Genomic DNA, 27499 nt, shown 5'->3' on the forward strand with positions numbered 1-27499 from the left:
TTCCAGCTTTTTGCTAATTTAGGAGAATCTTTTACACTTTTGTGCATGGGCTGGCTTTGAACCTGAATCTTCCCATCTAAGATGACAGGTGGAGCTACCAGCACCTGGCTACCTTTCTAAGTTATACCAATTTATCATTCCTGTCATCTCCATACATCAATGTCCTTTCCACCAGGAGAACTGAGCTCCCTTCTCTCTCTTTTTTTAAGTCTTTTATTGTGAAAATACTGTACAAAGGGGTTACAGTTACATGAGCAAGGTAATGAGTACATTTCTTATCCAGCATCGTTGCCTCCTCCTTTGTTTTTTCCCTACCATCCCAACTCTCCCATCTCCTAGGCTACCCTCCCTACTCCCCCTACCACCCCTCCCACCTAAATTGTAAAGTTTGTTTTTCGACATAGCATATTGCACATCTCATTGTTGCAATGGGTCAATCTGTATCCCTATTTAAACAATTTGTTTTTTCCCTTCCCCTCCCCAAATTATACCAACATCAAATACAGTGAAAACAGGGGTTATACTGTGGGGGAGGGATATACAAAGCAACAAAAAAAATCACATGGTATCTTATAAATAAATGTGTTAGAAACAATAGCAAGGAATCAACAAACCACTTGTGTCTCTATCTTGGGGTTCATTTTGCTTAACATCATCTTATCTGACCGTTTCTGCTTGTTCCAGACCTATACTAGATATTGCAAATGGAAACCATGGGGCTTGTTCTCTTGAAGGACCTCCGCACATGCTGTCATATTACCCTGGACTCCCCTTTTGTTCATGTATATCGTTCTATAATTTCTTGTTTATTTTGTCTTATCCAACAGACTAGTTCCACGAGGAAAGTTTATTTCCCTTGTTAATATTGGGTTCTGATTCCTATTAAAACTGTTGGTAATTAGTATGCATGTATTGAATGAGGGTGAAATGCCTCATCCAATGTTTTTTAACAAGTGTTACATTTTCAGGACATAGTTCAAGATGCTTCTCCCTCTACCCGGCTCTTTACTAAACTATATGCAAGACATTTTAGTCTTATCTATTTCTACCTTGGCTTATCTAATTTCCCTGACACAGTCCTTTGTTTTAAGAAAAAACCCTATTTTATATATAATATATATTCAAAACATTACCATACTATGATAAGAGCCACAAGTTTTGCCAGGCAGAGTGTTGTACCTATAATCCTAGCACTTGGTAGGCTGAAGCAGGATGACCTAGTTGGTGCTACACAGTGAGCCGATGGCTGGCCCAGGCCAGCCTGCTACTTGGCACAGTCTTGACTATCCTGTGTCCTCAATGATACTCAAAACTACTATCTTAAAAGGTTCTAAACGCACTTAAAAGCACCATAATTTAAAGATGAGTAAAGTAGGTTGGATGCTGCTGGCTCATGCCTATAATCTTAGTTACTTAGAGGCCTACAATCTGAGGATCTAGGTTCAATGCCAGCCCAGGTAGGACATATCCAAGAGAATCTTATGTCTAGTTATTAACCAGCAAAAAGCTCAAAGTGGAAGCATGAAGCTCAAGTAATAGAATACCATCCTTGAGTCAACAGAAAAGCTAAGGTAGTATGTCAAGCCCTGAGTTCAAGTACACACACACACACACACACACACACAGAGTAACATTACTTTACTTGTTAAACTTCACATGAGCATTTTCTTCACCAAACTGAAATAAAAACTGAGAATTTGAGCTGGGCTTTGGTGGCTCATACCTGTAATCCTAGTTACTGAGCTCTCAGGATTAAGTTAAAAGTCATCCCAGGTAAGAAAGCCCATGCGATTCATATCTCCAATTAACCACCAGAAAATCAGAAGTGGTGCTATGACTCAAAGAGGTAGAGCACTAGCCTTGAGTGACAGAGCTCATAGACAGCACCCAAGCCCTGAGCTCAAGCCCTGAGTTCAAGCTCCATGACCAAAAAAAAAGTGAGAATTTGGTACCTAATAGTCAGGTTTCAATGGGACAAACTTTTCATATTAAAGTCAGAGTTATGCTGAACATAAGACTGACAAGATTATAAACAAAGAAGTAGAGCTATGGCTCAAAGTGGTAGAGCACTAGCTTTGAGCAAAAAAGCTCAGGGATAGCACTTAGGCCCTGAGTTCAAGCCCCACAACTGATCCTCACCAAAAAAAAAAAAAAAAGAAAGAAAAGAAAAAAAAAAGATCCTCTCAAGGGCTGGGAATGTGGTTTCATGGTATAGTGCTTGCCCAGCATGCAGGAAACTCTGAGTTCGGTTCCTCAGTACCACATAAACAGAAAATAAAACAGAAGTTGCGCTGTGGCTCAAGTGGTAGAGTGCTAGACTTGAGCAAAAAAAGCTCAGGGACAGTGCCAGGGCCCTGAGTTCAAGCCCCAGTACTGGCAAAAAAAAAAAAAAAAAAAATTACAAACAAATCAACTCTCAACAACAGTGCTGCAATCTTGGAATAGGCGTGCATAAATCCCTTACAGCTAAGTACTGCCACTGGAATATTTACCATTTAAGACTAATGTTTCATTTGGTTTGGTTTGTTTTTTTTTTTGAGAAAGTTTTGTTTTGTAACTCAGGCAGGCCTCTGACTCAAATTCCGCCTGTCTCTCTCTTCCAACTGGTGGGATTATAGACATGTACTACCATGCTCAGGCCAAGACAATTTTTTTTAACATCCATATTACTATAAGGAATACAATGCCATAGCCACAATGTCACTTTTTGCCAGACCTAGTACGGTCTGACACCTAAATAATAAACAATAATAATAATAAAGCATAAACATATGAAAGTACCTAGTTTACAAATTACATGAACAAATGCTCAGGATAACTCTTTAAAAAGTTGTGGCATATACAACATCTGCTTAGAAGTTAAATGATCATACCAGGATAAATAACCTTTTCTACCACAGGATTAGCTTCCAGGAACCGGGCCACAGCCATTCCAGTTTTGAAATGCTTCTCCATTCGAAGTTGTAGTGTCTTCAGACCTCGATTACAGAGGTAACAGTCCATGGGAGACGGAACAGCTCCAAGAGCTGAGAAATAAATACATCCTGGGTTAATTTGAAGGCATTGTGAAGACCAGAAAATTATCTCTGATTCTTTTTTTCATAATACATGGTAGTAACAGTGAGGCTCAATGCTTCAGTTTTAGGAGGGAAGCTGATTTATAAAGTCACTCCTGAAACACGCTTAAGATAAATGTGCTGGGGGGAGGGGGGGTATGATTGGGTGGGGGGGGAGGGGGGAGGCTGGGAAGGGAGGTGAAGGGTAAACAAAGGAGGAGGCTGCAATGCTTGGTAAGAAATGTATGCATTATCCTGCCCATGTAATTGTAACCCCTCTGTATAGTATGTTCTCAAATAAAATAAAATTAAATTAAAAAAAAAAAAAAAAAAGACATACATGAGTGAAAGAAGGTCATCTCTTAAAGATTGGCAGCACAGCCAAGACAAATAAAGGGACTCTAAAATGTGAAAAAAAAAAAAAAGAAATGTACTTATTACCTTTCTCATGTGATTGTAACCCCTCTGTACAGTATTTTCACAATTGAAACCTTATTTTTTTAAAAAATAAACATAGATGTAAAACTTTGTAAAGAAAAAAAAAAAGATAAATGTGCTCTAAAATATCCATAAATGAAGTAAAAATCCAGAGCTGGTAAAGTGGCTCAAGTGGTAGAATACCTGCCTAGGTAAGTGCAAAACCCTGAGTTCAAACCCCAGGAGCATACATACAAAAAAAAAAAAAAAAAACTTTTCCCACATAAGATGAACTTTTCAAATATAAAGTAATTAGTCCTTTGTATGAGTTCAGTGACATGATATACTGCCCATTACTTAACTTTGCATTTCTTTGAAAAATTCTAATACTACACAGAGAAAATCTAGTAAGTCTTAAAACTGAAAATTCATTTAGGCTTAAACAAATCATGATTAATAATAATATGAAAGGCCAGGAGCAGGTGGTATTAAACACCTGAAATTCTAGTACTCAAGAGACTGAGATCTGAGGGTCATGGTTCAAAGCCAATCTAGGCAAGAAAGTCTGTGAAACTGTTATCTCCAATTAATTATCAAAAAAGCCAGAAGTGGAGCTGTGGCTCAAGTGGTAGTTGTTCTATCTTTGATTAAAAATGCTTAGGGACAGCACCCAGGACCCAAACTCAAGTCTCAGGACTGGCACAAAAAAAAAAAAAAAAAAGAATTAATACAGAAAACTAGACACTTGTAATCTTAACTCAGGAAGTTGAGGTTTAGATAATAAAAGTTTAAAATCAGCCTCAGCAGAAAAGTTGACCAAACTCATCTCCAAAATAACCATCAAGAAGCAGAGCTAGAGATGTGGCTCACGTGGCAGAGCACCAGCTTAGCAAGCCTGAGGCTCTGAGTTCAAACCCCAGTACCACTAAATTAAATTAAAAATGATACAAAATTTACTTCTTGTATCATGTCATAAAGCTTCAGATGATATATAAACTGTAATATTTTATAACTATTTTTTCAGTTCCTCCAAAAGCCAGAGTTTTCTTTTCTCTAAATGTTTTGTAACATTCATGTAGATACAAATTTCAAATGGAGTCACTAGTGGCCTAAAAGGAAATCCAGACTATTTACTTACTGTTCTGCAAGAAGCGAAGCCTGTCATGGAGGTCTTCAGAATTAACAGAAACTAAGCCCATGACAACATCACTGTGACCTAAAACAAAGCAAAACATTGACAGGGATTGAGGTATCATTCCAAGGTAGAGTACTTGCATAACATGCACAAAGCCCTGGGTTCCATCCCCAACATGGAAGGTAAAAATATATTTAAAACAATTTATGTTTGTTCTTCATTTCATAACTTGGGGTGGAGTGAACTACTTAAGAAAATCCTAGAAAATATGTTTAAATGATTTAGCTTAACAGAAATAATACTATACATAAATAGCAGTAAAATAAAAATCACTGAATAAAAAAATCTTTATAATAAACTTGAGTCCTTTCTTATGAATCATGAATGAACATCATTCTGTCTACTATAAATGAAGTCAAACATTTAATCAAAGTGTGAATTTTTTGAAAAAAAATTTCTACAGGAGTCATAGGGGAAAATCCTGTAGTAGTAGAAAATGGCATAAAATATCAAGCTCTACGTAATTTTTCATTCATCATGGAAAAAGAAGATTCTGTGTAGACTGTGTATATCTTACCATTCATGTATTTTGTTGCAGAACACATACAAATATCAGCTCCCAAAGCCAAAGGTCGCTGAAAGACACAAATGTTTCATCATTTATTTAAATTCATATTTATTAAAGTTTTGCTTTTCAATTCCACTCTTGTTTTCATCAATACTAACTTTGCAAAAGCATATACATCTTAAATTTTCCACCATGTTTGATATTATTTTCTCCTCGACTCCCTCCCAACAAATTCACATGAAAAATAAAACTAGAAGCCAGCTACCAGTGGTTCACACCTGTAATTCTAGCTACTTAGGAAGCTGAGATCTGAGGATCATGGCTTGAAGCTGGCCTGTGCAGGAAAGGCCATGAGACTCTTATCTCCAATGAACCACCAGAAAACTGGAAATGATGCTGTGGCTTATAATGGTACAACACTAGCCTTGAGCAAAAGAGCTCAGGAACAAAGCCCAGACCCCACATTCAAGCTTCACAACAAATACAGAAAGAAAGAGAGAAAGAGAGAAAGAAAGAAGGAAAGAGAGAAACAGAAAGAAAGGAGGAAAGAAAGAAAGAAAAAGAGAGAAAGAAACAGAAAAAGAAAGAAACAGAAAAAGAGAAAGAAAGAACAAAAGAGAGAAAGAAGAGAGAAAAAAGAAAGAGGGCTGGGAAGGTGGCTCAGTGGTAGAGCGCTTGCCTTGCATGCATGAGGCCCTGGGTTCGATTCCTCAGCACCACATAAGCAAAAAGAAAAAAGCCAGAAGTGGCTCTGTGGCTCAAGTGGTAGAGCGCTAGCCTTGAGCTGAAGAGCTGAGGGACAGCGGCCAGGCCCAGAGTTCAGGCCCCACAACTGGACCAAAAAACAAAAAAAAAGAAAGAAAGAAAGAGAAAAAGAGAGAGAGAAAGAAAGGAAGGAAGGAAGGAAAGAAGGAAGGAAGGAAAGAAGGAAGGAAGAAAGGAAGGAAGGAAGAAAGGAAAAAAAGAAATCTAAGACTCTAATGTGGAATTTAAAGTTACAAGTTCCATGGTCAAGTCATCTCTGAAACCTGTTTCTTTATAGCAGTTCGATGAATGGTATCTAAACATGTCACAAACATCAGGGATTCTGGCATTTTACAACTCATTAAACACATACAGTAATTTATAAAAGCATTCAGTGATTTTTACATCAAATACATATAAACTAATCTGTTTAGATTTTTAAGTCAGTTAGCACCAGTAGCTCACAGCTGTAATCCTAGCTACTCAGGAAGCTGAGACCTGAGGATCATAGTTTGAAGCCACCCACACAGAAAAGTCTATGAGACTCTTTATCTCCAATTAACCAGCAAATAGCTGAGAGTGGAGTTGTGGCTCAAGTGCTAGCCTTGAGCAAAAGAGCTCAGTGACAGCACTCAGACCCTAGTTCAAGTGGCAGGACCTGCACTAAAAGAAAATAACTTTTAAAAAATAATAAATAAAAATACAAGTATTACATGGTTTCATAGGTTTAAAAAGGTATTAACTAATAGAACAAAATATTCAAATTTAATTTTCTTCTAATCAATAACAGAGATCGGATTTCAGGTGTTTGATAATGTTAATGCAAACAGTCATTCATTTCTTAATTACATCTAACCCATGTAGTCTATTAATCATAACTAAAAGAACAAACAAAAGTACTACTGTCATTTACCTGGAAATACGCAGACATAAAAGAGTTATCCACAACCAAAATAATGTCTCCATGTTTGTGGGCAATATGTGCACAAGCTTCAATGTCAGTTATCTTCAAATTAGGGTTTGTGGGAGTTTCAATCCAAACGAGCTATAATAATTCAACAAATGACAGCAGTTTGTAAAAACTACACAAAGAAATAAAACATACAAATCTCTCTCTTTCTCTTTCGTGTGTGTGTGTGTGTGTGTGTGTGTGTGTGTGTAGGGGGGTCTGTCTGTCTGTAATGGGGCTTGAACTCAGGACCTTCTTCTCTTGCTTAGCTTTTTCCACTTAGGGCTAGTTCTCTATCATTTGACCCGCACACACACCTTCATTTCCAGCTTTTACTGGTTAATTGGATGGATCGGCTGCCGAGGCTGGCTTCAAAACATGATCCTCAGATTATAGCCCCTTGAGTAGCTAGGATTATCAGTGTGTGCCACCAACAGCCAGGACAGCTCATATATGTAACAACCTAGGAGGCTTTGACATTATATTATTGAAACATATGAACAATGAAATTGGAAAGCTCAAATGTAAATCCTGTCTACTCCTAAATATTTCTGAGACATCATAGCTAAATAAATTATCTTTTACCTTCCTCCATTTCTTCACCTGAATAATGAGAGTAGGCAATATTTACATGGTAGAGCTTTTGTAATGACCAATGAGATAATGTATAACTAAGCAGAAAAATACCAAAGTTAATTAGCATAAATATTTTCCATAAAAAAGACAAATATTCCAGAGTCATAGTTCAGTCAGGATTTTTTTCCTCAAAAATAAATAATACAGATTGTGTAAGAATATATCCTTGAGGAAGAGGTAAGAATGGCAAGAAACATATGAGAAAATGATCAACATTCTTGGTCATAAAAGAAATGCAAATCACAACAACTTTAAGATTCCATCTCACCCCAGTTAGATTGGCCAACAACAAATGTTGGCAGGGATGTGTGGAAGAAGGACTTGATTACAATGTTGGTGGGAATGTAAACTAGTACAACCACTATCAACAGTAGTCTAGAGGTTCCTCAACAAATGAAGCATAGATCTTTCCTACAACCTAGCCATATCATTCCTGGGCATCTACCCAGAATACCATAAGGCAGGATATTGTTTTTTTGGGTTTTTTTGGTTTTTTTTGTTTTGACGGTCATGGGGCTTGAACTCTGGGCCTGGGCTCTGTCCCTCAGCTCTTCAGCTCAAGGCGAGCGCTCTACCACTTGAGCTACAGCGCCACTTCCAGTTTTCTGGTGGTTTATTGGAGATAGGAGTCTCACAGTCTTTCCTGCCCGGGCTGGCTTTGAATCACGATCCTCAGATCTCAGCCTCCTGAGTAGCTAGGATTACAGGCGTGAGCCACCAGCGCCCGGCTAAGGCAGGATATTGTAAAGACACTTACACATCCATGTTCATTGCTGCACTATTCACAATACCCAAGTTATGGAAAAAGCTTAGATGCCTTACAATAAATGAGTGGGTCAAAAATATGTTATACTTCTACACAATGGAATTTTACACAGCCATTAGGAAGAATAATATTATGTCATCTGCAGGGAAATAGATAGACCTGGAACAAATCATGTTGAGTGAAGTAATTCAAGCTCAGAGAGACAATGGCATACATTTTTTTCTCATATGGGGAAGCTAGATCTAAAATACACTGAGACATTATAAATTACACAGAATTCTAAACATTCACATACAGTGAGACCAAAGAAAGATGTGCTTAGAGGAGGAACACAAAGGTGCAATGCCTCTGTGCATCTGATCATATAAAATAACTTTTTTCAAAATGAATTCCAGGAAATAGAAGCAAGAGGTTTTTGGGATTTTTTTCCCCCTTGTTTGCTTGATTATCTGTCTTTGCAGGGAGGACTTGAAGGAGCACAGAAACAGAGGGATAAAAGGTGAACAAATGCAGTAGTGGTACTCACTAGCCATTTTGTTGAAAATGAACTATGCAACTTGTGAGTGGGGACAGGAGGGAAAAACTGGGAGAGAAGGAGGGAAGGGGCGACATTGTCCAAAAAGAAATGTACTCTTTACCTGACTTAGTAACTGTATGCATCTCTACATCACCTTTAAAAGAACAATTTTTTTTAAGTTGTAAAAAAAATTCACACTGACAAAAAAAGAATGCCAGACACTTCTAGAAGCTTGGAGCACTATTCACTTTATTGGAGACAGAAAGTTGAAATTAAAGAAATCAAGTGTCAGCCTGTAATCCTAGCTACTCAGGAGGCTGTGATTTGAGGATGGTGTTTCGAAGGCATCCTGGGAAGGAAAGTTCAAGAGACTCTTATTCCAATTAACCACCGAAAACCAGAAGTAGCCCTGTGTCTCAAAGTGGTAAAGTGCTGGCTTTGAGCAAAAAAGCCCAGGGACAGTAAATGTCCAGACCCTGTATTCAAGCTCCCAAGACCAACAAAAATAAACAAATAAATAACCAATTATCTTGTTAAAGAAAGAACATACCTTAGACCTTTCAGATAATTATACATATGATACTAAAATAGTTTTTACCAGATGCACTAGAAAGTTTAAAATTTTACACTTAGGGCTTAAATTATAACAATTAGGCTTAATTAAAGAAAGAAGTGACAAACAGCAGAAAGCCTGATTATAATTCACTTAAGAAATATAATGTTTACCCATAGAATCCAAACCCTACCTACAATTCAAGTAACAATTACTGAAAAGACCATAGAACAGAAGAGAATTCAATACAGGTGCCCGTGTACTGAAATACACCATCTACAGCTTTTTCGTTAGTAGGATTATCGTTTTTTAGTAAAGTGGACAAGCAATATAGTTTAATACACTTCACACTTCTTAATTCACTATTTTTAAAAAGTGAGGTGGTTAAAATAGTGCTTATTCTATAAGAATCTTTATAAAGAGTTATTCCTGGCTAAGAAATTGCTCCTACAGATAATTAAAAAAAATGAGAAATAAGTTAAAAATAAGTTTTACATTAACTTAAAAATTTGCCTTCCACAAAGAGTGAACAAATACACAGTGGTACTCAGTAGACATTATGTTGAAAATGAACATGAAATGAAATGAATGGGTGGGGACAGGAAGGTAAGATTGGGAGAGAACAAAGGAAGGGATGACATTGTCAAAAATAAATGTATCATTATCTGACTTATGAAAGTGTAACCTCTCTGTATATCACTTTTAAAATAACAATTTCAAAATTTAAGGGATGGGATAGACCAACTAGACTTAACAGACCTCTATAGAATATTTCACCTATCAGCAACAGATTATGCATTCTTCTCAGCAGCACATGGAACATTCTCCAAAATGGACTGCATTTTAAGTCACAAATAAAATCTGTCCAAATTCAGAAACATTGAAATTATGCCCTGAATGCTCTCAGACTACAAGGTAATAAAATTAGAACTCAACATCAAATGCCACCAAAGAAAATCCTAAAAGACAGAGGCTGCTGGGCGCTGGTGGCTCACACCTGTAATCCTAGCTACTAAGGAAGCTGAGATCTGAGGATCACGGTTCAAATCCAGCCCGGTCAGGAAAGTCCGTGAGACTCTTATCTCTAATAAGCCACTAGAAAACCGGAAGTGGCGCTGTGGTTTAAGCAGTAGAGTGCTGGCCTTGAGCTGAAGAGCTGAGGGATAGTGCCCAAGCCCAGAGTTCAAGCCCCACAACCACCAAAAAGATAAAAAGGAAATTCAAATGTTCATAATATTTAACAAATATGAGCATACAAATTACCAGCTCCTCTGGGACACGGCAAAGGCAGTACTCACAGGAAAATTCAGAGCTTTGAGTTCTTACATCAACAAATTGGAGATCTCAAACTAACAATTTAATGATGTGCCTGAAGTTCCTTGAAAAAGAGCAACAAGCCAAATCCCAATCCAATAGACAGAAACAAATAAATAAAATTACATCAGAATTAAATGAATTAGAATCCAAAAAAACCTAGAATCAACAAAACAAAGAGTTGGTTCTTAAAAAAATTAACGAACTTTGCCCATGCAATTGTAACCCCTCTGTACAGTATTTTCACAATAAAAAATAAATAAATAAATAAATAAAAATTAACGAACTTGACAGACCCTTACCAAATCTTACCAGAAAAAGAAGAGAATACACCCAAATAAACAAACTCAGAGATGAGAATGGAAACATCACTACAGGAACAATGAAGATTCTGAACATTGTAAGAGAATATTTCTCAAACCTTTATGCTAATAAGTCTGAGAACCTGGATGAAATGGAAGAATTTCTAGCAAATCTTGATATGCCCAAAGTAAACCAAGATGAGTCAAACCAACTTAACAGACCCATATCAAGCATCAAAATAGAAACAGCAATAAGAGACCTTCCAACCAAGAGAAGCCCAGGACCAGATGGGTTCACTGTTGAATTCCACAAGGCTTTCAAAGCAGAGCTCACACCAATACTCCTCCAACTTTTCACTGAAATTGAAAGTGAAAGTTCACTACCAAACTCCTTCTATGAAGCCATCATAACCCTCATCCCAAAACCAGACAAGGACTCATCAAAGAAAGAGAATCCATTTCTTTGATGAACATCGATGCAAAACTTCTCAACAAAATTTTGGCCAACTGACTTCAACAACTCATCAAAATAATCATTCACCATGGTCAAATAGGATTCATTTCAGAAATGCAAAGCTGGTTCAATATACACACATCAATTAATGTAATATATCACATCAACAAGAGTAAGGATAAGAACCACATGATTATCTCAATAGATGCAGAAAAAGCATTTGACAAGATCCAACACCCCTTTATGATGAAAGCTCTGGAGAAGCTAGGAATCCAGGGAACATTTCTCAATACAATAAATACCATGAGTGAGAAACCTACACCCAGCATTATTCTTTTTTTTTTAAATATATTTTTATTGTGAAAATACAGTACAGAGGGGTTACAATTACATGGGTAAGATAATGAGCACATTTCTTATCAAGCATTGTAGCCTCCTGCTTTGTTTCCCCTTCCCATCCCTTCCCATCCTCCCTGCCCCCATTCCCCCCACCAAAGTTGTAAAGTTCGTTTTTCGACATAACAACTTGTACATCTCATTGTCCAGCATTATTCTTAATGGCGAAAAGCTAAAACCATTTCATCTAAACTCAGGAATGAGACAAGGATGTCCATTCTCTACTCCTCTTCAACTTTCCCTTATTTGCAATAATTAGTATGCATATAGGATAATCTTATCAGATGAGCTGAAAAGTTCAAAAGCCATGTACAGATTACCATATAAGATGATGCTAAGTGAAATGAACCCCAAGATATGGACACAAGAGGTCTGTCTTCATTGTTATTTTTTAAATGTACCTCGTGATTTTATTTTTTGTTGCTGCTGTTGTTTCCTTTGTATGTTCTTTCCCCTATGGCACATCCCCTGTTGTCACTGTACTAGATTTTGGTATCCTGCATCTTGTACATACATTTGTCTAATCTGGGGAGAGGAAGGGGAATAACAAAACACTGAAGGACACGGGATGACGCATTGCAACAAGCATACCCACAAGACAGCATATTGGAAACAAACTTTACAAGCTCGGGTGGGAGGGATGAGGGGGTTAGGAGGAGTGTGGGAGGTGGGGAAGGGAAGGGATGGTGGGAGACAACAACAAAGAAGGGAAGGGGAAACAATGATGGATAAGTAATGTATTCATTGCCTCACTCACATAGCTGAACCCCTCTGTACAGAATCTTTACAAAAAATAAAATAAAATAAAAATTAAGGGCTGGGAATGTGGCTTAGTGGTAGATTGTGGCTTGCCTAGCATCATGAAACTCTGGGTTCAATTCCTTAATAACACATAAACAGAAAAAGCTGGAAGTAGTGCCGTGGCTGAAGTGGTATAAAGTGCTAACCTTGAGCAAAAGAAGCTCAGGAACAGTCCCCAGGCCCTGAGTTCAAGCCCCAGGACTGTAAAAATAAAATAAAAATAAAAATGTCTCCCACATTCTACTCATAACGTAACTTATAAAATTGTTACTCCTTTGTAAACGCCTTAAAAATAACAGTAAAATATTTGCCTTACAATGCCAAGTCTGGTACTTCAGAAGAAAAATTCCATTAAATCAAGTCAGCAAAGAGTAATTATCTAAAATTCTTTGTACAAAATTTAATTTACTCACAGTTTATTTTCTCCCCATAGAAAGACCTGCTATTTTATTAAGCATCCTTTCCCCCAAGTAAGATTAAATAAAATAACAAAACCTTTGAAAATATAAATAGTGAAAGCTCACCCACTACCATTTTTTGTTGTTGTTGTTTTGTTTTGTTTTTGTCGGTCCTGGGGCCTGAACTCTGGGCCTGGGCGATGTCCTTCAGCTTTTCAGCTCAAGGCTAGTGCTCTACCACAGCGCCACTTCCAGCTTTTTCTGCTTATGTGGTGCTGAGGAATCAAACCCAGGGCAAGCATTCTACCAATGAGCCACCTTCCCAGCCCCCACTACTATGTTAATTTACAAAGAAGTTGTTTGTATAAGAAAAGATTTTAATTTTATAACATTCATTTGAACATAATCTTCGATCTTAGCAAAAAGCTGAGAAAGGCTGACTTTTTACAAAAGATACTGCTCCTTTGACAACCACAGAATTTAAATGTGATCCCAAGAAAGAATAGCACACCTGCCATTCACTCAGGCACAAAACACCTTCTGGTGGCATACAAGCTTCCCAGGAGTGGGAGTGGGGGAAGGGGCTAGGAGGAGGTGTTCATTCTTTATTTCTATTATTTGCTGCAATATCCTTCAGAGTCCTGAGTCATCATGCTTAGGGTTTTGCAGTTTAGCAAACTTCTGTACATTCTAGTCTCTGTGATGACTTGTTACTAATACTAGCTTGGTGAGACAGTTAAGAATTGAGTGCTACTGAATACTAAATAAATAAATAATTGTGTAGTGCGGAAAAATCAAACCCAGTGCCTCTCACATGCTGGCCAAAGGCTCTACCATTATGTTACACCATCCCATTTTTGTTTTTAACAATTTCAACTGAACATTTCTAACAGTTACCATATCAGACACTTATAACAAGCAGTTCTTATGCATTATCTCATTTAATCACAACTACTTTTCCATGAAGAAGGAACAATTACTTTTTACAAATGAGGAAATTGAACTCAGGCACTAGTGGTCATACCTGTAATCCTAGCTATTCAGGAGACTGGGATCTGAATGTTGTAGTTCAAAGCCAGGCTAGGCACAAAAGTCTATGAGTCTCTTTTTTCCAATTAACCACCAAGAGTTAGAGATAGAGAGCCAGTCTTAAGTGAAAAAGCTAAAGAACAGTGTCCAAGCCTTGAGTTCAAACTCCAGTACTGGCATACACACACACACACACACACACACACACACACACACACACACACACACACATTGCAGAGTTTGTTTAAAGAAAACAAAACAATAGATCAACTATGACACAGAACCAGAAATTGAATTCATTCAGAAATTCTTGTATGAATTTATAATAGGTTATAATCTTGTGAGATATCAGCCTATGCATATATATAATATGTATTTCCAATGGCTTCTAAAAACTTTTTTATTCAGGCTCGGTGTCAGTGGCTCATGCCTGTAATCCTAGCTACTCAGAAGGATGAGATCTGAGGCTCCAGTTTCAAAGCCAGCCCAGACAGGAAAGTCTGTGAGACTCTTTTTTTTTTTTTTTTGTCGGTCGTGGGGCTTGAACTCTGGGCCTGGGCGCTGTCCCTCAGCTCTTCAGCTCAAGGCGAGCACTCTACCACTTGAGCTACAGCGCCACTTCCGGTTTTCTGGTGGTTTATTGGAGATAGGAGTCTCACGGTCTCTCCTGCCCGGGCTGGCTTTGAACCGCGATCCTCAGATCTCAGCCTCCTGAGTAGCTAGGATTACAGGCGTGAGCCACCAGCGCCCGGCTCTGTGAGACTCTTATCTCCAATAAACCATCAGAAAACTGGAAGTGGAGCTGTGGCTCAAGTGGTAGAGCACGAGCCTTGAGCTAAAGAGTTGAGGGACAGTGCCCAGGCCCAGAGTTCAAGCCCCATGATCACCACCAACAACAACCAAAAAAAATTATATCCTCTGCTACCCAGAAATTATGAAAACAGGTATCACAAGAAAAGACAAGGGGGCTGGGAAGGTGGCTCAGTAGTAGAGTGCTTGTTTTGCATGCTTGAGGCCCTGAGTTTGATTCCTCAGGACCACATAAGGCTGGAAGTGGCAAGGTGGCTCAAGTGGTAGAGCATTAGCCTTGAGCTGAAGAGCTGAGAGACATCGCCCAGGCCCAGAGTTCAGGCCCCACGGCCACCACCAACAACAACAACAAAAAGACTAAACTAAAAACTAGTAAATTACCTTGGTTTTTGGTGTAATTGCTGCCTCTAGCAATTTGGGTTTTGTACAATCGACAAAAGAAACCTTTAATCCAAATTTAACTGCCACGTTCCTGAGGTATCTATTCATACCTAAGATAATCAGATAAAATAAAAAGAACATTGTATTAAGAAATGTATGTTCTTTACAACACTTAAAATAGTAAGAAAAGAACATCATATTAAGAAAAATTTGTTCTTATCATATTCAGTGAAATAAGCCAGGATTAGAAAGAGAAAGGGTACATGTTTACTCTTATATGAAGACATTGCACCTAAAACATATATATATATATAAACACAAACAAGGTCATATATGTATACTTTAATATATAGTATATGTTATATGTACTACATATTATTTATATATTATATACATTATATGTAAAATACAATACATAAGTATATATATATATGTATTGAATGATTAAAGTAGTCAGGAGGTGATGACTCACACTCGTAATCCTACTTATTCAGGAGGCTGAGATCTGAGAATTGAAGTTCAAAGCCAGCCCAGCCAGGAAAGCTTGTGATACTTTTATCACTAACTAACCATCAAACAGCCAAAAGTCTAACTGTGGCTCAAGTGGTAGAACACTAGCCCTGAGCACAAAAGTTCAAAGACAGTGCCTAGGCCCAGAGTTCAAGCCCAAGACCAGTACAAAAAAGAGTACTAGAATATATTCTCTCTACCCACTATCTTCTTCTATAGACCAGAATATGTTTGAGAGTTGATCAAGGGCTACATTCTCATTCTAGCAGTTTAAATTAATATAATTAATACTAAACAATCTCTTCATTAGCAGTTTCAGAGCCTAGACTTTACTTCTCTTGAACCTCTCATATCTTTCAAAGAAAATAAATGATCATAAATAGAGCAATATTATTAATATAATTCAAAGCTCATGTTATTATATTTAGAATATCAACCAACGCATGAATGAGAGAGGTTACCTACCACCATACACATCGTCCATGCAAATAATTTCATCTCCTGCTTTTAAAAGCTGGGTAATCGTCATAGCAGCTGCTAACCCGGAAGCAAAGGCCAAACCTAATATAAAAATCAAGAGTAAGCCAAAAAGACAGATTTGAAGCAAATAAAACCAAACAAATAAACACCCACAGTGTTTACTTGTTTACTTTATGTCACTCACTGCCTGGTGATAGCTGATGAGTCAGCCATCATTGTTGAGTTGCCAGAGGTGTCCTAATTAAGGTCATAACAAAACCTCTGTTTATAATTCAAGAATAAGATAGTTTTAAAATAATATGTATATATATGCATGTATATGACAGATAAATAGACTTTTATTTTCTATTCATTATTCTGCCCTTATTCAGTATCATCTATATGAAAACTACAAAGATGACTTCACAACATGAACAAACAATAGTGACAATAAAAAAGTTCAAGGAGGGGGCTGGGAATGTGGTTTAGTGGTAGAGTGCTTGCCTAGCATGTATGAAGTCCTGGATTTGATTCCTAAGGATCACATAAAAAGAAAAAGCCAGAAGTGGCACTGTGGTTCAAGTGGTAGAGCACCAGCCTTGAGCACGGAGAAGCTCAGGGACAGAGCCCAGGCCCTGAGTTAAGCCTGAAGACTGGCCAAAAAAAAAAATGTCCAAGGAGTTAATTCCTAGACTCTGAGAGCACATTATCAAGATTAACTCATTTTTACAAAGAACTCTTGTGCTATTCTCAAGCACAAATTATTAAGTGAATGAAACAGAATATAAGAAAGTTTATATCTTCATAACTAGAGTTACAAACTGTATTTTTTAAAGTACACCAACAGCTTTCGATGAAAAATGTAGTCCCATGAATACTAAATAATAAACATTCGAATTTTGACACTATACATATTTATTTCTAGCTGACTCCACATGTGTATATCAGACCCATTGAAATATCCTTGTCAGAGTCCAAGTCTTAGTAAAATAGGAGTTTTGAGCCAGCAAATCTCTTATTTCTTTCTAGTTGTACATTCTGTGCCTCTGTGATGGTCTCTATACATTTAAAAATCTCTCCTGTAAAGTATTAGTCACTTACTATACTTAGCTCCATCCAGTGCTGCCACAGCTTTTTCCAAGCAATTTCTAGTGGGATTTCCAGAACGGCTGTATTGAAATCCCTGAAAAAAATGAAGTAAGAGTTCATCTAAGGACATTAAGTTTATTATCAGCGTTTTAATGAAGATAACTCCATAACTATGTGTTCAATCTAAGTCAACCAAAATAAGTCTAATGTGTTTTAGTGTTAGAGAGAAAGATGACAGAGTCGTGGCTGTGGTGATATAGAGAGGCTCTTATGGTAGCCAAACTGAGCCAGATTTATGTGTCTACCACATATGAGCAGATTGTGTCTAGGTAAATAACGCTAGGTAAATAACACAAGAGTAATCTTAATTATCTGTACCATGGGAGGAAATTACAGCTACCTAGTTCATAAAACTGTGGTGACTATCGCTGCTCGTTTCCTGGTACCTGTTAACCAGTAGGCAAATGGCAATTCTTAATACCAGTATAGTATTATTATTATGTTAGAGTCAACTTTATCTATTATTCTGGAGCCATTAGGAAAAGGGAATTACATGAAGCCACAGAGCAACTTCACTCTAACCTGCATTTCATTTCCTAAGAAATAGCAATGCAAGTTAGGGAAAGATTTGCCCAACATCAATGCTCTACAAAATATGTACTCAATTACCTGGCTCATGTAAGGTAATTGAACAGCATCTTTACAATAAAATAAAAATTTTTAAAAATATTTGCCCTATAAAAGTGATTCCAAGCTGGACCTGGTGGCTCATGCTTGTAATACTACCTATTCAGGAGACTGAGATCTGAGGGTCATGGTTAATAGCCAGCTATGGCAGGAAGTCCATGATATTCTTGTCTCCAATAAACTACTAAAAACAAAAACAAAAATCCAGAAGTGAAGCTGTGACTCACATGGCAGAGTACCAGCTTCAAGCCAAAAAAAGCTCAGAGGCAAAACTCAGTTCCTGAGTTCAAGCCTAGAACCAGCAAAAGGGAAGAAAAAAAAAATGATTCCAAAAATGGAAAGTAATTCTTGGCACAGCCCTTCTATGCAATACTTTCTAAATAGTTGCGTTGCTTCTTTTTCTGCTATGATACTATAATATCTACATTCATCTTGTCATTTTATTGAACCTCATGATCTGCTTCAAGGAAAATGAAGCCAAATGTTATGAGGCCTGAGAGGTGTCAGAGCCAGAAGTTCAAATGTAGGACCTGAACATTAATTAAAAGTCTTAAACCAGGCACCAGCAGCTCACACCTGTAATCCTAGCTACTCATAAGGCTGAAGATGGCTGTTTGAAGCCAACCGGGTCAGGAAAGTCTATGAGACTCTTAATTCCTTCCCAATTAATCACCAGAAAACCAAAATGGAGCTGTGGCTGAAGTGGTAGAGTGCTAGTCTTGAGAAAAAAGCAGCTCAGAGTTCTGAGTTCAAGCTTCAGGACTGGGTCAAGAAAAAGAAAAGTCTTATAATTTTCTCCTGACTAATACAGCACATACCAAAATACAACTATTATTGACATCTTTGTTTCTGATTCTGGAGTGCCCAGTATTAGTAATAGTAATTTCTAAGTTTTGTTGTGTTGTTTCCCCATTTTGGACACACTGAGCAGACAGAGATTATAAGGCTTAAGAATATTCCCACCACACTTCACCAACCTTCTTAGTGTCACTTGTAGCTGTACCCACCAGGCCAAATTTTTTTAAAAGCGTGAAATTTTATGACAGTAGCCACAAAAAGGAACCCCATCTTTCTATAAACATTCACTAGTGAGAGGAAAAGCACTACATTTTGGTGGCAAATTGCCTCTTATGTTCAGTGGCCTTTCAAACGGAACAAAAGAATTAGAAACTTCTCATTCAACTTTTCAAATTCTCTTTATGCTTTTACCTGATGTTGTTTAAAGGTACTAAGCAGAATATTATCAACTTACACATTCCTGCTTGCTTTCTGAAAACCTTTCATTATTCATACCATACCTGAGTGATATGCACTAGGTTCCAAAGCTCGGGGAGCCATACATCCAGTAAATTTATATTGGGAACAAGCTACAAGCTTGGAAAAGTGATTGTCTACACATCTGTACTCCATAATGCAGTAGCTGGGAATATCCCAACCAATTGTGGAAACATCCTTAGAAGCTTACCACATAATACAGAGGGCTAACTCTTTAAGAATATTTTCTTAATTTACATAACACACAGAAGTGGTTTTGAAAGCATAATCAATGTTTGGTAACTATAAAAAGTTTATTAAATGAATTTGTTCTGAGACTCAGCAACTTTTAAATATTCTAAGACCTATGCAGCATACCACCAAAGAAGATAAAAGAAGCCTTTCTCATCTACATAAAAGCCATTTATGCATGAGTCTGGGTCAATTCTTTTTCTATAAAAAGTAAACTGTCCTACCCTCTAACCCAGGTGTTATGATGACCAAATAGAACAGTGTAGATGAAAACTCAGTGAGTAATCATTGTGTACCATACTACAAACATTAACAATCTATGTGGTAGGTACTATTATTATCCTATGCATGTAAAATCAACTTGAGGTTTGGATAGGTTCAATAACTTCCTGAAGGTTATCCACCTCAGAAAGGGTGATGACATTGTTTAAACCTATGTGCTTTAACTATATGACTTGTGCTCTTAATCACTAAGCCACAGTGCATAAGTAAGTGATGCAATGGATTAAATTGTTACTAGCATTGTTAGAATACAGTACAATGTACCATACTGGTTAGGTTCAGGAGATTTTTGCAACTCAACTCTACCAGTAATATGCTTTAGGCTGCTATTAGGATTGGATAGTCACTGTATATAATACTAATAATAACTGCATATAATACTAGTAATAATATGTATGTATATATTTGGCGTATGTAGATACTCCATAACTAATAACGCAGACACTGGGAATAATCTTAATGTTTGTTATTACCTTTTTAAGCTGACTCTTTATTAGATATCTGACCATTCTGCTAAAGGTAATCAAAGAAGTTATGACTCATTTTTCAAGACAAAAATTTTTCCAAAATCACAAGAATTTCAACCCAAATCTATAACAGCAAGTTGGATAACCTGCTTCTTCTAGTCCTGCTTATCCAAAGAAATACCCGCACTAGGTCGGTTGATCCACAGAGACAGTGTAGAAACATGCTTTGCACTCTCTGCTCTTTTCTAGCTCTTTCTCAGCTCTTTCCTTCTCTTCTCTTTCCCAGCTCCCTTCTCTTTCCTAGCTCTCTCTTTCCCACCTTTCCCAGACGCTCTCTTTTCTAGCTCTTCTCTCTTTTCTAGTTCTTTTCTCTTTCCCAGCTTTCTCTCTTTCCCAGCTCTCTCTTTTCTTTTCTAGCTCTTTTCTCTCTCTTTCCTAGCTCTCCCAGCTCTCTTTCCCAGGCCTTTCCCCACGGCGTGGAGGACCAAGATGGCCTGGTGCCAGCCAGAACGATGAATAAACCTACCCCTTACCTGAATACCACGTGCGTGGTGCTGTTCTTACTCACTTATCTCTTTGTAAAAACCTAACAGCTACAAATTGCTTTGTGGTCTAGAAACATGCTTTCAAGTGTTTTCCCCATTTGTAAATCTTATCAATCAATACATGCTGTATTGATTGTATTTTTCCCACCCAGCCCTGCTAGGACAGCCAGCAGACCACAACCCCCAGCTCACCGAGTGCTGGCCGGGTGACCCTTGCTTGAACGTGGTGGACATTGAGATGAGGGGCACCACCGCGCGGGAGTTCCATTGCTCGGGTTCCTGGCCCACGTGGATGGCCTGCGTGGCGAAATGTTGGAAGCTGGGCTGAAACCCGTGCGCGGACTCCTCTTGTTTCTGCATGCTGAGCAGCGAAGGAAGGAGAAAGGTGAAAAAAGCAGAAAAGGTGTAACTGGGAAATCAGGACTAGAGACAGAAAAATCCAGAGAAATAGAGCTCAAGGAGTGTGGCTGACCCAACTCAAAAGCCAAACCCCAGACAAACTCGGGGTTCTAAGGTATTTATCAGTCACCGAAAAGGGTTTGCCATCTCCGCGGGGCGGGGGCAGTTCTGCCCAATGAACGAAGCCCCTGATGAATCTCTCGATCCTCATTGGCTGGAAGTTGAGGCGTTGCCTGGCGCGTCGCCGACCCACCCCTTCCCCGTGCAGAAAATGTGGTGCTGCAGGGTGCCTGCGTCCTGTGGGTGCTGGTCTCTGCGGGCGTTAATCCTGACCACTGGCCAAGGCCAGCTCCTGTAAACTAGGCGTCTGTGTGACGCCAGGACAGAGGTTCACACGGAGTGGAGATAAGCTTGCTGAGTGTGGAAAAGTAAAAACCTGTACACAGATTGCACCAATAACCTCCTCCTTCAGCCAGCCTGTGCCCTTGACCTCACCCTTTGTCCTGATGGTAAGGTTGAAAGACGTAAAGGATTGCGTGAAGATTCATTAGAAAAACTGTGGCCTTAGCAGAATTGGCAAATTGAACCTTTACGCACAGTGCAAGTCTTTTAAGGTACACTGAACTTTATAAATTCCCAGTGTTTACAGTGCTTCAGACGGGAGTGAGGGGCACATTTTTAAATAATAGAGAAGCTACTGCAATGAAGTTGAAATCAGAGCTTTAGATCCCAGGCCTGGTTATTCTCCTCCATTATAAAGACGAGGGTTCAGGGCAGAGAAAGGAGATTTATTACTTGGCAGGCATGGGAGGAGAGGACTTTGGGACATCTTCAGCATTCTTCAGAGGTACACACATTGGTTTAATGGGTTAAAGTTAAATGGGGGAGAATTGGGAGCAGGGAGTGAATAGTTAAAGGTGTGAGTAGAAGAGTCCCATTTCTTTATCGAAATGAACTCCAAAAAAAAAGAAACAAAAGGTTTTGTTTTTGTTTTTGTTTTTTTAAATCCCATTTCAACAGCTGTGTTCAGAGGTGAGTAGAAGTGGCTTCAGGCAATCTGGTAATCCACAGTCTCAGGATTGCTCCGCTGAGGCCCTCCCTGTTCCAAAAAGTCACGGAAGCCTGGCAAGTGGTCCAGCCTTTCTTGGATACTGCAAAGTGACTACAAGGGAGAAAGACTCAGGACAAAGGACCTACTTGCTAAATGGAGTCTGATACCTAGCTACCTAGTGTTTAATCTGCTTTCAGTTAATTCATAGGCCCAAGTAAAGAGTCAATGCTTTGCACCAAAAGAAAAAAAAAAAAGCAGTTTTTAAGTACCTCTCATAAGGATGCCTAAGTAGAACTTCAGTAGCTTACTAAAAGCTACCCAAACGAGCTTTTCTAAGCATCATTATTTTTCTTTGAAGTACTTTGAGGAAATCCCAGATGAGACAGATATTGTGGCTTTGAGAAACCTCTTGAAACCTCAGATCCTTACACAAAATGCTTTTATTGTTACACAATTAACAGCAACATCCTTGTAGGAAAGATGAAGCTTCCTATCATTACATTTCCCACTCACCTGAGCCCCGGAGTCCTCTTGTGATAATAGGCATTTAAAACAAACAGAAATCTTGCTCCCCAAACAATTGACCTAATTACTATTGTGACTATTTTCAGGGACTGACACTAGAAAATTTAAGAGTATTTCTGTTCCTAGAATTATTACCTGAAAATCTGAATGTTATCAAGTGAATTTAGAAAGAAGGAAAATTCCAACTCTTCAAAATGTGCAGTTTGAGAGAAAAATGTGAAGAGAGGGAAAGAGTCAATTTGCTTTTCAGATTAGCTTCAAGGACACTTACCCACTGAACACTAGAAGAGCAATACCTATGGGCACAGGAGGTTCCAGAAACCCACTCAATTTTTATATGTGGGAGGGATGAATTGTCCATAAACACTAATAGATGTTGATACATACATTTTTTTCTTTTTAAAATATGGCCGGTTGTCAATTACAAAGCATTCCAAACTATCAAGTTTGTATGTGTAACTGTGAAATTGGATTTTTAGACCCCAAGCCAAAAGGCCAGGAGTCTCAAATTAGATCCACTACTTGCTCCCTTATGCAAAAAAAAAAAGAGGCATGGTGAAGGATAGAGAAAGATTTGTTACAAGGCACCCATGGGAAGATAGCACTTAAGTACATCTTCAGCCATTTTCCTGGTGTAGACATTGGTTCAGGTTAAAACAGGGAGAATTTGGGGTAGGGTGTGAGAAATGTATGAATAGTTAAAATAGTCCATGTCTCCAGCATGGCTTGGTGACCATTGTCCCAGTCTTGGTCATTGGAGAAGTTCTGGAGAAGTTATGACTTTATTACTAGAATAGGAACAAAGTGGTGTCCTGAGTCTTTGTCTATTCATTTTAATATGATGGTGCTAAGAAAGAGCTCTGCCTGTTTGAGGGGGGTTTTCCTTCTACATGAGATACTGAGGCAGGATAAGTTAGGGAAAATAAGGCCTGGTGAAGGCAACTCAGAAACAAGGAACATAGAAACACAGAAGCACTATTTTTGCTTCTAAAAGAGATTGCCTTCTTTATCTCAAGGATAAGTAAGTGTGTGTTTTATGGCAGGAGACATTCTTACCTGGAAGGGATGCCCAAAATATCTAGGAACTCAGAAAGTGTAACACCACAAGTGATTAGAGCTAAGATTTCACCTGCATCTGGTGTCAATACTTGTCAGTGATTTTTCTGTTTCCTGGAACCCAAGGTGACTGATTGCATGGGGACTGATTGTAGCTGAGATCAAAGGACACAGGTACAAAGTTGTGGGACTTTCAGTTAATTTGCGTAAACCAGCAAAAGCAGCTGTTAAATTGCCTCTTACAACAATGCATAAATTCATATTTGTGTGACATGATATAGTACTTGGGAGTCAAAAAAGTAAAGACTTTAATAAGTAGGGGTTAATATTTTCTATTGTGAATTGAAAATATTCACATGAGTGGCCCACAATTTTTCTTGAGGGATTAACTCAGGAACTGACCCTTCAACACACATGAAGAGATGATTAGGAATGTTTTCTATGTTATTAGCTATGTTTAACAGCAAAAGAATGGGAAGCAACCTAATCACCTACCCATGACTGGTCAGGCAATATGGGACAGCTCTGTGAAGATTACTTTACATGAAGAAGCAGAAAGAACAGGCACTAGTATATCCTGGTTTCTTGTTTCTAAGACAGTAAAGCAAGTCACAAAACAACCTTAATCATACTTTTAGTTCTTCAAAGACTATATGTTATCTTACATTATTTGTAAACAGATATTTATGCTTTCATATGTGTATAAAAATCATTCTGGGGTTGGGAATGTGGCTTACTACTTGCCTAGCATGTATGAAGCCCTAGGTTTGATTCCTCAGTACCACATAAACAGAAAAGGCTGGAAGTGGAGCTATGGCTCAAATGGTAGAGTGCTAGCCTTGAGCACAGAGAGGCTCAGGGGTAAAGCCCAGTCCCTGAGTTCAGACCGGCAAAAAAATAAAAAAATAAATTATGACAAGTCAATAGATTGACAATAAAAACGTAAATTCCTTTGTATTTCCTTATTTTTTATTTCCTTTATTTTTATTATTTATTTATTAGTTTATTGTGTATCTGTGCTGGTACTGGGGCTTGAACAAGGGGCACTGTCTCTTAGCTTTTTCATTCAAGGCAGTACTATACCACTTGAGGCACAGCTCCACTTCCTTCCAAGTTTTTGCTGACTAATTGGAGATAAGAGTCTCACTGGATTTCCTGATCCTCCTTCAAACTGTGATCTTCAAATCTCAGCCTCCTGAGTAGCTAGGACTACAGGTGTGAACTATCCCCATCAGGCAAAATATGATTTTTTTAAGCACATCCTAGGGCTTGAACTCAGAGTCTGAGCACTGTGCCTGAGCTTTTTTTGCTCAAGGCTAGAGCTCTACCACTTGAGCCCTAGCTCTCCTTTCAGTTTTTTTGGTGGTTAATCAGCTATAGGAGTCTCACTGACTTTCCTACCTGGGCTGGCTTTGAACAGTGAGTCTCAGATCTCAACCATCTGAGTTGCTCAGCTTACAAGTATGAGCCACTGGTACCTGGCTCAAAACATAATTTTTGTAAAGCCTATTTTAGGCCCTTTCCATTTCTGTGCTCTCTTCCCCCCCCCCACCCCCCACAGGACCTTTTCACCCTTTCTTCACAAGGTCCAATGATTGACCTTCCCACTGCTGTACACCTCACAGCACTTTGTTCTCATAGACGCTTTCCCTGACCTCCAAAAGAAAAGCAGCTTATGGTAACACTTTTGGTATTTTAGTTTTTATTTTGCTTTGAATCAGAGTTTTCTTTTTTTTTTTTTTTGGGTGGGGGGGTCCGGTCATGGGACCTGAACTCTGGGCCTGGGCACTGTCCCTCAGTTTTTCAGCTCAAGGCTAGCGCTCTACCACTTGAGCCACAGCACCACTTCCGGCTTTTTTCTTATGTGGTGCTGAGGAATTGAACCCAGGGCCTCGAGCATGCAAGGCAAGTGCTCTACCACTGAGCCACCTTCCCAGCCCCGAAGAGTCAGAGTTTTCTTATATTGCCCAGTCTGGTCTGGAACTCTCCTACTGCTCCTGCTATATAGCCTTCCTGTGCTGGGATTACAGTCATGACTACAATCGGCTAGTACAGTACTTGAAAGAGTGGCAGCTTTGGTTTTTGTGTGATAATTTAATTAACTGTTTGAAAGAAAGAATAATTTTTCATCAGTAAAATAGAGAATAAGCTCAGGTCAGAAAAGAGAAAAAAAGAAAGAAAGGAAACAAAAGAAGCCTGTAATCCTAGCTACTCAGGAGGCTGAGATCTGAGGATCGCGGTTCAAAGCCAGCCCGGGCAGGAGAGACCGTGAGACTCCTATCTCCAATAAACCACCAGAAAACCGGAAGTGGCGCTGTAGCTCAAGTGGTAGAGCGCTCCCAGGCCCAGAGTTCAAGCCCCACGACCGACAAAAAAAAAAAAGGAAGGAAACAAAGAACGAAAGAGAGAAGTAAAGGATGAAACAAAGAATTAAGAAAAAACAGAAAAAATAAAAGGTGGCTTATACTGGTAAACCCTTGTGGCTTACACATGTAGTCCTAGCTACTCAGGAGGCTGAGATATTAGGATCACAATTTGAAGCCTGCCTGGGCAGGAAAGTCTAGGAAACTTTTATCACCAGTTAAAAAGCCAGATGTGGAGCTGTGGCTCAAATGATAGAGCTCTAGCTTTGAGCACAAAAGCTTAGGGATCATTCCCTGCACCAGAAAAAGAAAGAAACAAAGAGAAAGGAAGGAAGGAAGGAAAGAATGGAAGGAAGGAAGAAAGAAAGAAAGGAAGAAAGAAAGAAGAGAAAAGGTAAAGAGAAGAGCAAAAAAAGAAAAGAAACAAGGAGGAAAAAAAGGGCTAGGGAATAATTCAAGTGTAGAGCACCTGCCCAGCAAGCATGAAACGTATGTTCAAAGCTGAGAATGATACAAAGAAAAAGAGTCAGACACAGGTGGTTTAAGCTTATAATCCTAGCTATTCAGGAGGCTGAGATCTGAGAACATCAAAACCAGCCCAGACAGACAAATCTTTGAGACTCGAATCTCCAATTAACCAGCAAAAAGCTGAGCAAGAATGTAAGGCCTTGAGTTCAAGACAAACACACACACACACACACACACACACACACACACACACACACACACACACATCACAAAAGAACAGAAAATAAAATGAAATTTTAAAAAAAGAATTCGATTCTGAGCTAAAATAAAAGCAAGTCAAAGCACAACATACTTTGTATCAAAAACTCTAAATACAAAATATTAAGTAATAAATTTAAATGGTTTAAATCCTTTTAAATTTCATTACTTTACAGTGCTTGAGAAACTAATTAGCTTTTATTTCTTACCTTCCTACAATGAATTCCTTTTAAAGCTATACAGATAATTAATGCCTATAAGGTGATTCATGCCTACAATTGTAGCTACAATCTTGAGCCTGTATTCGCAATTAACCAGCAAAATGCTGGACTGGAGGTGTGACTAAAGTGGCAGTATAAAATATGAAAGCACAATGAAATGTGTGGCCCCTAGTTTAAGACCTGGTATCAGTGTATACACACACACACACACACACACACACACACACACACACAATCATCTTGAGATTTTTTTTTTTTTTTTTTTGGTCTGGTCGTGGGGCCTGAACTCTGGGCCTGAGCGCTGTCCCTCAGCCCTTCAGCTCAAGACTAGCACTCTACCACTTGAGCCACAGCGCCACTTCCGGCTTTTTTCTTTTTGCTTATGTG

The 27499-nt window shown here is 38.5% G+C and overlaps 1 protein-coding gene across 2 annotated transcripts in view; it reads right to left on the reverse strand.

Moving 5' to 3' along the window:
- The window catches only part of Cth (cystathionine gamma-lyase), a 33596-nt gene extending 12330 nt beyond the window's left edge, over positions 1-21266 (reverse strand). The window contains exons 1-8 of one of the 2 annotated variants that reach the window (XM_042685215.1): positions 20964-21266; positions 17297-17378; positions 16202-16297; positions 15227-15336; positions 6834-6965; positions 5186-5243; positions 4612-4689; positions 2874-3026 (exon numbers count right to left, since the gene is read on the reverse strand). In XM_042685215.1, coding sequence (XP_042541149.1) covers positions 2874-3026; positions 4612-4689; positions 5186-5243; positions 6834-6965; positions 15227-15336; positions 16202-16297; positions 17297-17378; positions 20964-21131 — 877 coding nt within the window. In that variant the 5' untranslated portion in view covers positions 21132-21266. The remainder of the gene's footprint in view (positions 1-2873; positions 3027-4611; positions 4690-5185; positions 5244-6833; positions 6966-15226; positions 15337-16201; positions 16298-17296; positions 17379-20963) is intronic. The other variant, XM_042685205.1, reaches the window with a different exon arrangement.
- Positions 21267-27499: the final 6233 nt, after the last annotated feature.

The sequence above is a fragment of the Dipodomys spectabilis genome, unplaced genomic scaffold (genome assembly GCF_019054845.1).
Source record: "Dipodomys spectabilis isolate Male_0828 unplaced genomic scaffold, ASM1905484v1 ptg000002l, whole genome shotgun sequence".
NCBI lineage: Eukaryota > Metazoa > Chordata > Mammalia > Rodentia > Heteromyidae > Dipodomys > Dipodomys spectabilis.